We start from the raw sequence: 13,423 nt of genomic DNA on the forward strand, positions 1-13,423 counted from the left end.
TGTTAAACTGAGGACCCTACCTGACCCTGGCATCAGAGATCTCCTGGCATTATAGAGTCATAGAGTAATGGGCAGGCACAGTAGTGTAGCGGTTAGCGTAACGCTTTACAGCGCCAGTGACCTGGGTTCAATTCCAACCACTGTCTGTAAGAAGTTTGTATGTTCTCCCCATGTTTGCATGGGTTTCCTCTGGGTGCTCCGGTTTCCTCCCACATTGCAAAGACGTGTAGTTTAGGAAGTTGTGGGCATACTATGTTGGTGCCGGAAGCGTGGCGACACTTGCGGGCTGCCCCCAGAACACTCTATGCAAAAGATGCATTTCACTGTGTGTTTCAATGTACATGTGATTAATAAAGATATCTTATCTTATCTTAATACAGCATGGAAACAGGCCCTTCGGCCCAACTCGTCCATGATGACCAAGCCAGTCCCATTTGCCCGCGTTTGGCCCTTATCCCTCTGAACTTTTCCCATCCGTTATTTCAAAGATGCAAGGGCAACAACTATCTGTCGTGCAACATGACTAAGAATAGATCATCTGACCATCTTTGTGATGCAGCTTTAGGGATCCTGCCGGGCACAGGTTTGGCTGCTGCCTTTCCCACAATGACGACAATACTCCAGAAAGTACCTTTGGACTTGTTGTGACCAAATGTGTCTCTTCCTGTTTTCCCAGATGGAATAACAAGTACCTTCCAGCCGGACTCCACCCTTCCCCTGCCACTTGTGATCACCCTGACCCTTGGGGGTTAGTGGTTGAGGCTGACCTGTTTACACAAACGTTTTGCCCGGTGTCTTTGTTGGCACTGTCAATTGCCTGAAGGAGCCGTGATTTACTGGGAAACAGAGATGCCCATCTTTTGACTGATCACTTTACAAGTGCCTTTTCACCATTTGTGAAGATCAGGGCCAATCCTCCAGCTCTCTTCTATCTTAGCATATCCCTTGAAACATCCAGAAATACTCAGCAACTCAATGACCGAGCCTCTTGTGTAGAGAATTCCAAAGATTTGCCACCCTCCGAGTGAAGAAATTTCTCCTCATCTCCACCCTAAATCGCTGACCCCTTATTCTGAAACTGGGACCCTTGGTTCAAGACATGCAGCCAGAAGGAAGATCATCCCTGCATTGACTGTTCCGTGCTTGCTGAGGATTTTGTACATTTGAATGAGATCATCTTATTCTTCTAAACTCTAGCGAATACGAGTCTCATCTAAATCAGGATGACGTTGGTGGGAGAGCAAGCAAAGAAAAATTTACATTTCTAAAGTGCCCTTCACAAGGGGCAAAGCTTTTCACAGGCAATAAAGTTTATTTTTTACTGTGGGTGATATTGTAATGCAATTTAACACAGTGACCACGGCAACACAGGAAGATCCCACAAGTGGAAGTGGGGTGGATCATTTGTGGTTTTGCTTTGGGGATGAATATTTGCCAAAACTCCAGGGAAGTGGTGCTTCTGTTCTTCAAAGAGTAACACAGCATGGAAACAGGCCCTTCGGCCCAACTCATCCATGCCGACCAAGGTGACCACCTCGCTAGTCCCATCAGATACTGTCAGGATCCTTAACCCAGATGAGGGGGCAGTTAGAAGCACAGATTAAATGTGTAATCTGAAAGATGGCCCTTTCAACAGTGTAACACTCCCTCTGTACAGCATTGGACTCACAGCTTAGAGAGCCTTTCTGCAACTCTCCTGGGCAGCAATTGAAGCTGCGGTGGGGTGAGCACTGCTGAGCGCAGAGGAAGGGAAGAAAACCTGACCTGGGGAACTGTTCCCCTCCACAGCAAAAAGTTCTGGGGGAACCTTGGAAAGAAGAAGGTTCCCCCAAAACTTTTTGCTGTGGGGAGGAACAGTTCCCCAGATCCTGTTCTCCAATTCAGTTGTGTGCTGATATCATGTTGAGGACCAGAGGCAATGGGACACTGCTGAAAGAGTGGAGGAAACTAAGCACTTTATTGTGGGCATTGGATCAAGCTTGATGGCGATGCTTCCTGCAGTCAAATATCCCATCAGACTTGGCTGCTTAGACTTACCAGTGGATGGTGGTGCTGGCGACTGAAGCTAAGCGGGTGGGTACAGAAAATGGAACGAAGAGGAAAGACAGACAGCCACAGGAAGTGTGGGAGGGTGTGGAGAGGCCACTGCAGACTTGAATGAGTGTGTGTTGCTCCAGATTCCAGCATCTGCAGGATCTCGTGTCTTGAATTAGATCATCTCATTCTTCTAAACTCCAGAGAATACTGGCTTTGTTCACTCAGTCTCTCCTCCCAGGAACTAGTCTAGGGAATCTTTATTGCTCTCTCTCTGGGGCAAGTGTACTTCTTTTTTAAGACTAGGAGACCCAAAGCTGTATACATTTCTCCAGGTGTGGTCTCACCCAAGTCCGACTTAATTGCTCTACCCCTGGTCACGGTTGAATGGCCAGTCTTGACGTGCTAAGCTTTAGAACATAGAACAGTACAGCACAATACAGGCCCTTCAGCCCACAATGTTGTGCTGACCTTTAAACCTCGCCTAAGACTATCTAACCCCTTCCTCCCACATATCTCTCTATTTTAAATTCCTCCATATGCTTATCTAATAATCTCTTGAAATTGACCAATGTGCCTACCTCCACCATCGCCCCAGGCAGCGCATTCCATGCCCCAACCACTCTCTGGGTAAAAAACCTTCCTCTGATATCTCCCTTGAACTTCCCACCCATTACTTTAAAGCCATGCCCTCTTGCATTGAGCATTGGTGCCCTGGGAAAGAGGCGCTGGCTGTCTACTCTATCTATTCCTCTTAATATTTTTTACACTTCTATCATACCTCCTCTCATCCTCCTCCTCTCCAAAGAGTAAGGCCCTAGCTCCCTTAGTCTCTCCTCATAATCCATACTCTCTAAACCAGGCAGCATCCTGGTAAATCTCCTCTGCACCCTTTCCAACGCTTCCACATCCTTCCTATAATGAGGCGACCAGAATTGGACACAGTACTCCAAGTGTGGTCTAACCAGAGTTTTATAGAGCTGCATTATTACCTTTGACTTTTAGGTCAAACCCCAAATCGGAGTTTAAGAGAAATTGGGGGTCAGGGTGATCATGGTGATAAGGACCATTGCAGAACCTCACTCAAGAAGTTGCAGGCCCAACACTGCACCCAAAGTTGATAGGCTGCATGCCTGGACAGTCGCAATAGATATTTAAGATATTTATTTATTAGTCACATCTAATAGAAACACACAGTGAAATGCATCTTTTTGTGTTACTGAGAATGTGCTGGGGGGCAGCCCGCAAGCATCGCCACTGCTCCGGTGCCAACATAGCATGCCCACGGCTCCTAACCTGTTCGTCTTTGGAATGTGGGAGGAAACCGGAGCACCCGGGGGAAACCCATGCAGACACAGGGAGAACGTACAAACTTCTTACGGACAGCGCAGTTTCAGAAGGCACAATGTACATCCTGGCTTCAGATGAGCTTGCATCAACATCTTGGCCCTCCCCAAACCCAACACACCAACTCTCCCCGCACAACCCCAACACACACAACCACTGGGTCTTCTTCTGAAAAGGTCCCTCTGTAGTCCGGAGATAAGACAAAGCATCAATAACGATACAAGCCAAAGAGACTGGACTCTGACCTGGATCTGCTGCTGAAGGAGGTTGATCTTGTGCTGTTGCTGCAATAGCTGCTGCTGTTGCCTTGCGATCTGTAAGAGAGGGAACGGAACAGAGGCTGCTTTAGTGTCAATTGAAAGCTAGTGCACCATTACTCAACAACTACTTAACAACTTTTAAAAGACGGTTGGACGGGCACATGGATTGGAAATGTTTAGAAGCTTATGGGGCAAACGCTGGCAAATGTGAATAGCTTAGGTGCGGCAACTTGGTCAGCATGGACCAGTTGGGCCGAAGGGCCTGTTTCTGTGCTGTATGAGTCTATGACAATATTCTCTTTTTGTTTCCTGTGTTTACCTTATTCCCACCTCTTTTTGCATTCTATCTGCATTCCTTTGCCATATCCCATGGTCCCCACCAGACACCCATCAAAGAATCATACAGCACAAAAATATGCCCTTCCAGCCCACTCATTCTGCACCGACTATCAACGCTAATCCCTTTTGTCCTTATCCTTTCACACCTTTCCTATCCACGTTCCTGTCCAGATGCTTTTTAAACATCATAAGTGTATCTGCCTTCACCACCTCCTCAGGCAGCCTGTTCCAGGTACTCACCTTCAATGTGAAAAACTTGGCCCTCAAATCTCCGTTAATTTTCCCTCCTCTCACCTTAAACTTGTGCCCTATCATTTCAGACTCACTTGCTCTGGGAAAAAAAGACTCTGGCTCTGTACCTTGCTTCTACCTGTCATCATTTTATCAACCTCTATATGGTCAGCCCTCAGCCTCCTCCACTCCAGTGACAATAAACCCAGCCTATCCAATCTCTCCTTGTAACTACAGTTCTCCATTCCAGGCAACATCCAGATGAATTGTCCTCGCTGCAGCTCCTGTCTGACCTGCTACCTATTTCCAGCATATTATAGAATTGATACAGCACTAATGGAGCCCATTTGGCCCACTGAGTCTGTGCCAGCACCTGGTAAGGCAATCCCATTAGCTCCTTTCCCTCCTGTTTTCATTTTATCCTTGGTTAAAAGGGCCAGGATAGACTTGAGGGACCAAATGGTCTACTTCTGCACCATTCTGGTCTGGAAAGCCCACCGCAGCAGTATCCTAGTTTGCTCTCGATATTCTACCTGCTGCCTGGGATCCACTCTGCTGCAGTCGCTCTGCACACACTGCTTGCCATTACACCAAAGGCACGAGGTGGAAGTCAGGACCCCGTGGCTGCATGTTGAGAGCGCCTAGCCTTCCTGTTTCCGAGTTGAGGAATAGATTGAAAGTTTACCCAAAAATAATTACCCAAACTTCCTCCTCCGCCATCCCCCCTGCCACCCAGCCTTTCATCTGCAAACTTTATTTTTTAGCTATCCTGGGTAGTCTTGAGTCTGGGCCCATGGAGCCCAAGTCCAGGGACTATTTCCCTTCTCTCCAGGTCAAAGTGGTGACCTCACAACTGATTCCAACCTGGACACAGTTTAACTCGCCACAGTTCTGACCTTGTCTGCTCTTGTACTATACCTACTGGGGAAAATCTCCCTCCTTAAATAAAAACACTTTTAATTAAAACAGATACATAGAGTATTGTTTTAATGTACCTGCAAATACCACTTCTAAAACACCTCTTCTGTTGAACTTCCATGAAAAATGTTCTGTTTTAGTGTGTTTAGAGGAGATACATGTTCAAAAGCATCACACAAATTAAACTGGAAGTACAACATAATTAGACTAACAATAAGCTAAGCACGCTACATTGGAAGATTAGTTGCAGTGCACAGTTCTGACTTGCCGACAGATTGCATTTCAGAAGTTGATTGCTAGTTCATCAAAAACAAAAGCTGCCAACCCGACCAAAGGATACAAAGTGAAGTGACACAATACTAATTAAATGAAGTGATTTTATTGTTTACCAGCACAGTTGTTACACTCATTGCGATTTTTGCTTTGTTGCAGATTGCAACAGATTATTTCAAGGTAAGACTGGCTTTTAATTACAGCACAATTAAAATAGAAAACAGGCAAATGAGCGAGCTCATAAATTGTGCTCCCGCTAATAACGAACCTTTGACATTTGCATATGTACGATGAATGGTGATCTGCGATAGGAAACCAGCTCTTTATTATTAGGACAAAGAATTTATTATCTATCAGGACAATAGACTATTCACACTTTGGACTTTGACCATTTTTAAACAAGTCACCTGCAGCATGTTTTATCACTTTAAAAGCGAATTGGTTATCCTTCAGCAGGATAACGATAAATGCAGTTTAAATTTGTTTTTTATATTCAGTCACGGTAGATTCATTAACTCTGAGCCAGAAGGTCACAAGTTCAAGTTCCACTCTGGAGCCTTGTGTCCACAATCCAGGGAAACATTCCCGGCATGGCACTAAAGGAGTGCCACATTGTCAGCAGGACTGTCTTTTGGATAAGACACTAAACCAAGGTCCTTTCTATTCCTTGAGCGGTGACAGAGTGGGCACCACTCGGAGACAGGAGTTTCCCTGCGGCATTTATCCCTAAACCAGCAATTCTTAAGCAGCTAACCAAGTCGTAACTCATAGCATTTGAGGAGATTTTACTGTGCACCAACCCAGCCTACCACATCTCCTAAACGCCAAGTGTATTTAGGAGACACAAGAGACTGCAGATGCTGGGATCTTAGCAACACACAAAGCGCTGGAGGAATCCAATGGGCCAAGCAGCATCTGTGGAGGGAAAGGGATAGTCGACGTTTCAGGTCGAGACCCTTCATCAGGACTGAGAGTGAAATGGGGAGATAGCCAGTATAAAGAGGTGAGGGGGAGGGATGGGCAGAATTTGCCTAGTGATAGGTGGAATCCATGTGAGGAGGGGTTGATGGGCAGATGAAGCCAGGTGGGGGAGGGAGAGGTGGAGATAGTGACTTTTTTCAGGTGTACTTAATTAGCTTGACAATGTTTTGCGATATCCTCAGGTTGTGAATGGACAGTGTTGAAATACATGTATTGTTTTCCGTTTCCTCTAATCTTTTTTCAAATTCTAGTTCACAGTTTATAAGCACAAAAGCAGTGGAAAATAACTTGTGCCTAAAACGGTAAATTGATTTTACATGGAAAAACATCTCACAGCCCAATCAGACAAAGGCGCCCTCAAGTATGGGGCATTTGGAAGGCTGACCAAACTCTGTGTCAATGAGGTGGTGTTGATGACAGGGAGCTGGTCGAAGGGATCTTCAGGATAAAGATTGAAGGTGGCAATAGTGGAGCAAAGGAGTTGAGAGAGCACAAGAAACCAGAACTGCAGGGATGAACGGGTTAAAGGTTTGCAGGAGGGTGCAAAGGTGAGCAAGAACCAAGTCATTAAGGACTTGAACACAAAGATGAGGACTTTAAATTCAAGGTCATAGAGTCACATGACACGGAAAGTGGCCCTTCTGTCCAAATGGTCCATGCCATCCAAGATTCCCATCTAAGCTAGTCCCATTTGCCTGTGTTTGCCCCATATCCCTCTAAACTTTTCCTATCCATGCACCTGTCCAAGTGCCTTTAAATGTCGTTAATGTACCTGCCTCACCCACTTCCTCAGGCGGCTCATTCCACATACGGACCACCCTCCGGGTGAAAATGTTGCCCCTCAGGTTCCTATTAAATCGTCCTAAACCTAAGTCCTCTAGTTCTTGATTCCCCGACCCTGGGAAAAACTACGTGCATTCACCCTATCTATGCCCCTCACGACTTTATACACCTCTATAAGATCACCTCTCAGTCTCCTACACTCCAAGGAATAAAGTCCCAGCCTGCTCAACCTCTCTCCATAACTCAGTCCCTTGAGCCCTGGCAACATCCTCGTAAATCTTTCCAGCTTAACGGCATCTTTCCTATCGCAGGGTGAACAAAACCAGACACAGTAGTCCAAATGCAAAGTCTCATATAGCTGCAACATAACCTCCCAACTCTATACTCAGTGCCCTGACTGGTGAAGGCCAGTGTGCCAAAAGCCACCTTCACCACTCTGTCTACCTGCGACGCCACTTTCAGGGAACCACATACTTGCAATGTGCTTTGGAACTAGGAAGAAAGGATAGGAGTTATGGTCAGGATAAGATACCAGTTTGGGATGAACTGAACATTGCAAAACAGGGAGGGTGGATGACCACTGTGCTTGTATTTTTGTGATGGTCACAGAATTGTCACTCTGGTGATCTATCACTCTGTTTACAGTGCCTGCCTGGGACTCTACATGTCAATTAGCACTTTCTTGCAGGCACTAGTGTTATATCTGTAAGGTGTGCTTAATGTTGCAGAACACCAGGAATAAAAGGAGAAAGCCATTTGACCCCTGTGCCTGATTCATCATTCAATGAGATTGTGCCTTATCTTCTACCTTATTGCCACTTCCGCGCACTAACCCCATATCCCTTGATAACAAGAAGCATGGTATTGTCTAACTCTTTGATTTAATTAAAGGCAGATTTAGAGTGACTGGGATGCTTAAGGAAACCTCGTTTTATAAAATTTGGTTTCACACCAAACTAGATGTGCACTCCAGCCAGTCAGAACCATAGCAAAGCAACCTGCTCTGGGCATCACTTTGCCTTGAGTTACATTGGATTCTGACTCATGTTACGACTTCAGCATAAATTGAGGTGAAAGCTACCTGAATATATTCCACATAAGGCATCCGAGTGAATCACCCTGAAGGTAGCAAGTGTCGGATTTAATCAACAGTCCACGAGGTGTTAAGGTAGGCCAATTGGTTTTCACAGTCCTGATGCTTTTTATGCCATTACTGTTAACACTGAGATGTGAGTTGTTACTTCCAACTTTCTCATTGCCATTTTTTATTTGCTGTGTCAGTGCAGGCAGTACAGTTGCTTCTCACTACACCAGTAAAAAGGGCTCTGGTCCACACTCTTAATCATCACGGGCATGTAAGTAGAAAGAACATCATCAATCATGTTCCCAAACCAAATATATGGTATTGGTCACGTGACTTTTTTTTCTTGGTGGGACACCTGATGATGATTTAATTAGGAAGAACATTTCACAAATGGCAATGAAAAGACACAAGTTACCTGCTGCTGAATTGGATAACTTACTGATGCCAACAAAAAACTGCAGATGGTAGAAATCTGAAATAAAACCTAAAATGTTAACTCTGTTTCTCTCTCCCCAGATGCTGCCTGAACTGCTGAGAGTTTCCAGAATTATATCTCGTCGCAAAGATCTCTCCCCTCTTCAATTCTGAACCTGTACTGAAATGGCTGAATTCAACAGACGGAATGGAGCACCAAATTATAAGTAGGTGTGGACTACTGCACAGCTCCTGTTCACTCTCCAATGGTCCACTCATTGAGGGATTTGCAAACCTGTGAGTTCAGGTGCTCCTGGCATGGATTCCCAGACAAATGAAGGCTACTGTTTGTGGAACTCAATCTCAGCACAATAAGAAAAAGAGAATAGGGGAAGAGAGCAGGAAGAGAGAACTGGTGGAAGGCAGAAAACAATTGTACAAAGAGACCCAACAAGCCAGTATTGTTTGCCTTAAAGTAGAAACAATGGAGAGATTAAGTAGAGATGTCTTCATGTAGTAAATAGCTTCTGTGAAAAGAATGGTCTGTATTCATCGATACTGACCAGTTAATGGCAGGACCCTTAACAGCACTAATGTACAGATGGATCTTGGGACTCCAAGTCCATAGCTCCCTGAAAGGACAACTCAAGTAGATAGAGTAGTAAAGAAGGCGTACGGCATGCTTGCCTTCATCAGTTGGGCCACTGAGCATTAGAGACAAGAAATCATGTGGCAGCTGTATAAGACTTTGGTTAGGCCGCACTTGGGAGTGTTGTGTGCAGTTCTGGTCACCCCATTACAGGAAGGAGGTGGAGGCTGTGGAGATGGTGCAGAAGAGGTTCACCACCAGGATGCTGCCTGGATTGGAGAGGTTGGACAAACTTGGGTTGTTTTCTCTGGAGCGTCGGAGGCTGAGGGGCAACCTGACAGAAGTTGATAAAGTTATGAGGGGCAATAGATAGGGCAGGCAGTCAGAATCTTTATCCCAGGGTAGTAATGTCAAACACCAGAGGGCGTAGCTTTAAGGTGAGAGGGGGAATGTTTAAGGCAGATGTGCGGGGCAAGTTTATTTTACACAGAGAGTGGTGGGTGTCTGGAATATACTCCCAGGAGTTAACCACCAGGCCGGATCGGCAGTAAGGAAAGCAAATGCTACGTTGGCATTCATTTCGAGAGGTATAGGGTATAAAAGTACGGAAGTGTTGATGAGGCTCTACGGGGCACTAGTGAGGCCTTATTTGGAATACTGTGCGCAGTTTTGGGCCCAATATCTTAGGAAGGATGTGCTGATGTTGGGGAGGGTTCAGAGGAGATTTACGAGAATGCTTCCCGGAATGAAAGGGCTTACATATGATGAGCGTTTGTCGGCTCTTGGACTGTACTCACTGGAGTACAGAAGAATGAGAGGGGACATCATAGAAACATTTCGAATGTTGAAAGGACTGGACAGAGTAGATGTGGTCAAGCTGTTTCCCTTGGTGGGTGAGTCCAGGACCAGAGGGCACAATCTTAGAGGGTACAGGTTTAAAACAGAGATGAGGAGAAATTTCTTTAGCCAGAGGGTAGTGAATTTATGGAATTCTTTGCCACATACAGCAGTGGAAGCGCGATCATTGGAGGCATTTAAGCAAGACATAGATAGATATCTAATTAGTCAAGGTATCAAGGAATATGGGGATATGGCCAGAAATTGGGGCTAGAAAGGAATAGTTTCTTTTTCTCCTTTAGCTCATGGAGGAGACTGTTTTCTCCCATTTCTCATTTCATTTTACTTTTTCTTTTTCCTTTTTTCCTTTTCTTTGGAGCAGACTTGATGGGCCGAATGGCCTACTTCTGCTCCCTTGTCTTGTGATCTTGTGGTGGAAGCAGATATGATAGTGGCATTTAAGAGGCTTTTAGATAGCCAGATAATGGAGAGATAAGGATAATGTGCTTGCTGAAGGGATTAGTTTAATTTGGCCTGATATTGGGCACAGACATCATGGGCCTGTTCCTGTGCTGTATGTTCTAGGACTGAAGGGATGATGATGACAGATTCAACAGTAACTTCCAAAGGGCATTTGATGCAAACTTGCAAAGGGAAAAAAAATCAGGGCCATGGGGAAAGAGTGGGATTTATTACATGGCTCTTTGATAGAAACAGCATTGAGTACATTGGCCTCCTTTTGGGCTGTATAATTCTACAATTCTCTGAGGCCCCAGTGGATCAGTGACAATTTACACACGGAACTTGATATAACTTACAGTGCGAAGCCCCAGCATGGTTTGTGTGCACTTACCTTTGACGAATCACAAACAATTTTTTATGGCTTTTTATTTTACTGATACAGTCATAAAGATCCAGGCAATTAAGAACTGGTGGCAAGGATATAGGTCACAGTGCAAAAACCATCTGATGCTCACAGCGTGTTAGAGAAAGCGACACAAAATGATCCTTTTATAAAACTATGGATTTTTTGTAAAGTTTTCCATCATAGCCTGTTAATTTAGAGGCTGTAGCATGTTGCTGCTGAACTTTCCCTGACTCCCAGTAAACTGGATTACTCCATTGATTTGTACTCACCTGTTCTTGTTGCTGCTTTGCTAGTTCCATTTGCTGCCGTTGCTTTTCGATCTGCGAGGCTGCCAGCTTTTTCTGTTCATCATGAGCTGCCAGCAACTGCTCGCGCAGACTCGTCAACTGGTTGATCATCGCCATGAGCTGCCGTTCCTTCTCCGCCAAGCTCTCAGGTGTCCCTGTCACCAGTGGAGGGGGTGTTGCGGGGGGCGGGGGTGGGCGGAAGGGAGAAAGAGGGAGAGAAGTTTAAGCTCCTCCTGAATTTGACAGGCTGTGATGTGATGGATATCCACTTTCCAGGCCACAAAAAGGCTTATTGCTAACCACAGCACAACAGCAGGAACCCCAAAAAGGTTTATTGCTAACCTCAGCTTTTCAGCACGACAGCATGACCTGTCCAAAGGTCAAGAAGTAGTTGCTCATTAAGCTGAAATCCCTTTTGCAAAAACAGCAGAAACTGTCCAAGGCTCAAGATATTTGTAGTTTGCTAAGTTAAACTTCTAACCAACATTCCCTGCTCAGCCTCTTAACATAAATAAGAGAACAATGGGGATCCACGTTTACTTAATTAAACACTCCAGTCGCCTGGCCTGGACATGTGGTTGAAAAAACATCACACGCCAATGATGTCAACTAAGTGAAAAAACAGTACAAATGTTGGAAAGCAGTTGGGGTAGGGGGAGTGACAGAGAGAAGGGGTTACAGAAAGAAGACCTAGAATTCATTCCTCAGCTTTTTACGACAGATGACTTGTTCATCTGCAACTTGTTGGTATGACTTTTTAGCTTGTAAGTATTGTACTTGCGTTTGGAAATCCTTTGTAAGTTACAAGTCCTTGTTAAGAACTACTTATTAGAATTAAACGTGTCTCACTTAAAATAAAATAAACCGTGTTTAAACTGCTTCGTTAGCTGGAAGTATCTTCTCCTTGGTTGGGACGAGGGACCCGCCGCTCGAAATAGTGATTATTGACAGCTGGACCTTTCCATAGAGACTGAAGTAGTGAAGTAAACTAGTCCTTGAAGTGTAGGTTGATACAGTATAATCTCCCTATAGTGAGGGTACTCATAGATACTTATGCCAGATAGAACTTAAAGTTTAGAGCTCTCAGACGGTACACTCAATATCACCACAGTGGGAGTTCAGCAAGTGGAGTAAAAGAGGAGCAGTGATCAAGGGATTAGGAAGCAGAGTCATCCTGGACTAATCAAATTATCTTCCCAGAACAACCAGCTCAACACTCTTAGGCAACTTAATTGGACGCATTAGGATTGGTTTACCTATCTTGGCTGTGGTTTGGTAAAAGTTGTTTGACAGGGAGGGAAGAGGACCCTCTGGTACAGTTCATGTCATCAACAACTGCTAAAGTAAATATCACTCTGCTGAGAAATCAGTTCGGTCGATCTTATTTTAGGTGGCAAGGTTTCCAACATGAGCACCTTTGACTCTTGTAACTTCCCCACACTCCGGAATATTAATTTGCTCCACAGTTTGCATACTTATAATGGATTGGGAAATCACAGCTCGGTTTTGTTCAAAGCTGGACAAAAAGGGATGAATATCTTGAGGATAAAATAGACTCTCAAATGTTAGTGGAGAATTACTAAAGGAACTTTATATTTCATTTAGTTCGAGTTACTATCCATCACCTGTCCTGAGTGTATATTTGTTTAGCTATCAATTCGATCAACGTCATGAAGAGGTCCTGGCTAATAACAGTAAGTGTATCAAACACAGACTTATCTTTCTGAGTTACAAAGATGCAAATCAGAAATATGCTATATGCTAGAATTAATGTTGTTTTTGTACGAAGTGACACTGCAGTTCATGCTGCCGCCTCCCAGCTCCAGGAACGTGAGTTCAATCCCGATCTCGGCTGCTGTCTGTGTGGAGTTTGCACGTTCTTCCTGTGACCGCGTGGATTTCCCCCAGATGCTCCAGTTCCCTCTCACATCTGGTGGTGGTAGGTTAATTGGTGACAGTAAATTACCCCTTAGTGTGGTAAATGGCAAATGAATCAAAGGGGAATGGATGGGGTAGGCGAGAGACAATGAGATGTAGGACTACAGGGAAAATAAGAAAAGGGAGAGTGAGACTGGGATGGCTCTATTTGGAGCTGGCATGGACCTGATGGGCCAAATGGACATTTCAAAGACACTCGGGTACTTCTGCAGTCCAATCACTAATGAAAAGTAGGAAATA

General features: G+C 44.8%; 1 protein-coding gene across 10 annotated transcripts in view; it reads right to left on the reverse strand.

Moving 5' to 3' along the window:
* Positions 1-13,423, reverse strand: part of sox5 (SRY-box transcription factor 5) — a 353,819-nt gene that overhangs the window by 135,095 nt on the left and 205,301 nt on the right. For all 10 annotated transcript variants that reach the window (XM_052033500.1, XM_052033492.1, XM_052033495.1 and 7 more), the window contains 2 exons: positions 11,228-11,400; positions 3,627-3,695 (listed from right to left, as the gene is read on the reverse strand). In XM_052033500.1, coding sequence (XP_051889460.1) covers positions 3,627-3,695; positions 11,228-11,400 — 242 coding nt within the window. The remainder of the gene's footprint in view (positions 1-3,626; positions 3,696-11,227; positions 11,401-13,423) is intronic.

This window comes from Pristis pectinata, chromosome 19 (assembly GCF_009764475.1).
Source record: "Pristis pectinata isolate sPriPec2 chromosome 19, sPriPec2.1.pri, whole genome shotgun sequence".
NCBI classification, from domain to species: domain Eukaryota; kingdom Metazoa; phylum Chordata; class Chondrichthyes; order Rhinopristiformes; family Pristidae; genus Pristis; species Pristis pectinata.